Source organism: Triticum dicoccoides, chromosome 3B, assembly GCF_002162155.2.
Source record: "Triticum dicoccoides isolate Atlit2015 ecotype Zavitan chromosome 3B, WEW_v2.0, whole genome shotgun sequence".
In the NCBI taxonomy this organism is placed as follows: Eukaryota; Viridiplantae; Streptophyta; class Magnoliopsida; order Poales; family Poaceae; genus Triticum; species Triticum dicoccoides.
Genome location: NC_041385.1, coordinates 49,790,610 through 49,793,186, shown reverse-complemented (window position 1 = coordinate 49,793,186; position 2,577 = coordinate 49,790,610). Strand labels below are relative to the sequence as shown.

At 53.9% G+C, this 2,577-nt stretch overlaps 1 protein-coding gene across 1 annotated transcript; it reads left to right on the top strand.

Moving 5' to 3' along the window:
* Positions 1–509: 509 nt before the first annotated feature.
* On the top strand, positions 510–2,142 carry LOC119280721 (putative serpin-Z8). Its single transcript, XM_037561474.1, has 2 exons — positions 510–595; positions 1,064–2,142. The coding sequence occupies exon 2, from the start codon at positions 1,301–1,303 to the stop codon at positions 1,925–1,927; it is 627 nt and encodes a 208-aa protein (XP_037417371.1). The 5' UTR covers positions 510–595; positions 1,064–1,300; the 3' UTR covers positions 1,928–2,142.
* The last annotated feature ends 435 nt before the right edge of the window (positions 2,143–2,577 follow it).

Sequence of the window (2,577 nt, the reverse complement as noted above, 5' to 3'; positions counted from 1 at the left end):
CGCTTGTACGTGAGTATGTCTATGTTGAAGCCTGGGGCTGGGCTGCTATGTATCCCATTTTCTGTTTTTTTTTTACTATGCATATAGATGCTAGCTGGGCCATGCCTGGGGCTACAGCCCCAGTTGCCACAGGCCCAATTTCGCCCCTGCCTAAACCTACCGTGTGGTGTATTAGTACCTAGCCAGAAGAAGCTCGATCGAGGAAGGCGACATGAGAGCCTGACAGTACGGGCAGACGGCGCTGGCCGCGCGGCTGCTCAAGCGCGTCGCGGCGGAAAGAACCAGCGGAAACCTCATCTTCTCGCCGCTGTCCATCCACGTGGCTCTCGCGCTCATGTCGGCCGGCGCTGGGGGCGACACCCTGGGCGAGATCCTGGCGATCGCCGGCGCTCCATCCCGGGGCGAGCTCGAGGCGTTCGTCAAGGGCGCCGTGGTGGAGCGCGTCCTCACCGACCGATCCGGCATCGGCGGGCCGGCCGTGGCCTTCGCGTGCGGCGCGTCGAGCGACAAGAGGTGGCCGCTCAAGCCCGCGTACCGCGACACCGTGGTCGGCACGTACAAGGGCGAGACATGGGCCGTCGACTTCCACAATCGTGTACGTCTATACATGTCTCAACTCTCATCTTCGTACTGAAAAAAAAAGCTATCACGTGTCTATATAATTCAGATCTCATTGTCTTATAGAAGTTCTACGTGAGGTCAATTATGCTGAATTATTGTTCCATGAATTGATAATCCACACCGCATGGGGCTATTTTGTAAGTTGTCTGAATTTTCTGTTAGAGTAAAATAAGATTGAAAGTGAATAGACGGTTAGGCCTGATTTCTATTTATTCTCAAGTATTACCTCCGTTCCAAAAAGTTTGTCTTAGATTTGTCTAGATACAGATGTTAAATACCTAGACACAATCATATACGTCTATACAAGCTTTTATGAAAGATGTGAGAAGAAGAGGTGCCTGTTCTGGAGGCACACTTCACAATAGACATGTGCTCTTGAACTAATTAATTCTAACAGGGCGATCAACCGACTTTTTAAATTCAACACTTGTTTTATGTGCAGCCAGTGGAATCAAGGAAAGAAATAAACGCATGGGTGGCCAAGGCGACGAGGAACCTCATCACGGAGGTTCTCGACCCATACAAGAAAAGCCACACCCTCCACGTGGTCGCTAACGCCATCTACTTCAAGGGCGAGTGGCGCAAGACCTTCGACAAGTACGACACCGTCGACGATGAGTTCCAACTTCTCGACGGCAGCATCGTGGGCAAGGTGCCCTTCCTGCAGAGGCCATGGAGGATGTACCAGCAAATCGCGTGCCACGATGGGTTCAGGGTGTTGAAGCTGCCGTACAAGGCGTACAACGACGACAGCCCGCCGGCGTACAACTCCAAGCTGCGGGAGGGCCTCCCGGAGTTCTCCATGTGCGTCTTTCTCCCCGAGGACTGCGACGGCCTGTGGAGCTTGCTCGACAGGATCACGGCCCACCCAGAGTTCCTACACGAGCACCTGCCGAGGGACCATGTCCCTGTCGGCAAGTTCCGGCTGCCCAAGTTCAAGCTGACGTACATGAGCAGCATCCGCGGCGTTCTCAAAGACCTGGGCCTCCGGCTGCCCTTCGATCCCCTTCTGGCCAACATGACCGGGATCATCGGGGACGACGAGTCGGTCGTACCGCTGTGCGTAAGCGAGGTTGTCCACAAGGCGGTGGTGGAGATGAACGAGGAGGGGTGCAAGGCCGCCGCCGTCACCGTGGAGTCAGACGACGACTTGGGGTTCTCGCTTTACTGCGATTACGAGTACGTGCCACCACCTCCAACAGTGGACTTCATCGCCGACCACCCGTTCGCCTTCTTCATCGTTGAGGAGACTTCAGGCACCGTTGTCTTCGCTGGGCATGTGCTCGATCCTACCAAGGAAGAGTAGATCTCCGGGCATAATCGATACTAGCGGGATACGCACGCTTTGCTGCGCGAGTCTTCTTTTTGACGTCTTTCCTTTTTTTTTTGGCTGTTGTTTCCCTTTTTTGTGTGTGTGTGTGGGGTGAGTATGGGTCGAGCTAGTATGTTTTGTCCGGATTTAAATGTGATTTTGAAAAGAAAAAAAACGCCGTGGCTCACTACACGATGTGAAATAAGCCAACTTGGCTTTAAGGAGGAGTTATAGATTGACAAGGAGGTAATAGCACCCCAGGTACCCTAACTTGCACACAATGTGATGATTTAGTCCCAAAGTTGCAAAACTAGACCAAACCATACCCCAACTTGCATCCAATGTGATGTTTTAGTCCCAGGCCAATCAGAGCTCGCCAATTGGCTGCCAAGTGGCTGGGCCGGTCAGCGCCGGCAATTTTGCACAAAACCCCCTGCCGTTTCCAATTATGTTGTCTCCGCCGACTTTGTCGTCTTCGTCGTCTCCGGGGTGGCCAACTTCGTCGTCTCCGGCGGGCCGCAACCGGCAATCTCGACCACTCCGACAAGGAGTCCCATCCCCATGACACCTTCGGCTTCCTCCGATGCAGCTTTGGCTCCACCATCGAGGCTTCCCCATCGCTGCTCTGTGCCTCGCCTACGTCT

What these genes read in the sequence shown, in the direction of transcription:
- LOC119280721 (XM_037561474.1), top strand. Translation starts at nt 1,301, where the DNA reads ATGTACCAGCAAATCGCGTGCCACGATGGGTTCAGGGTGTTGAAGCTG.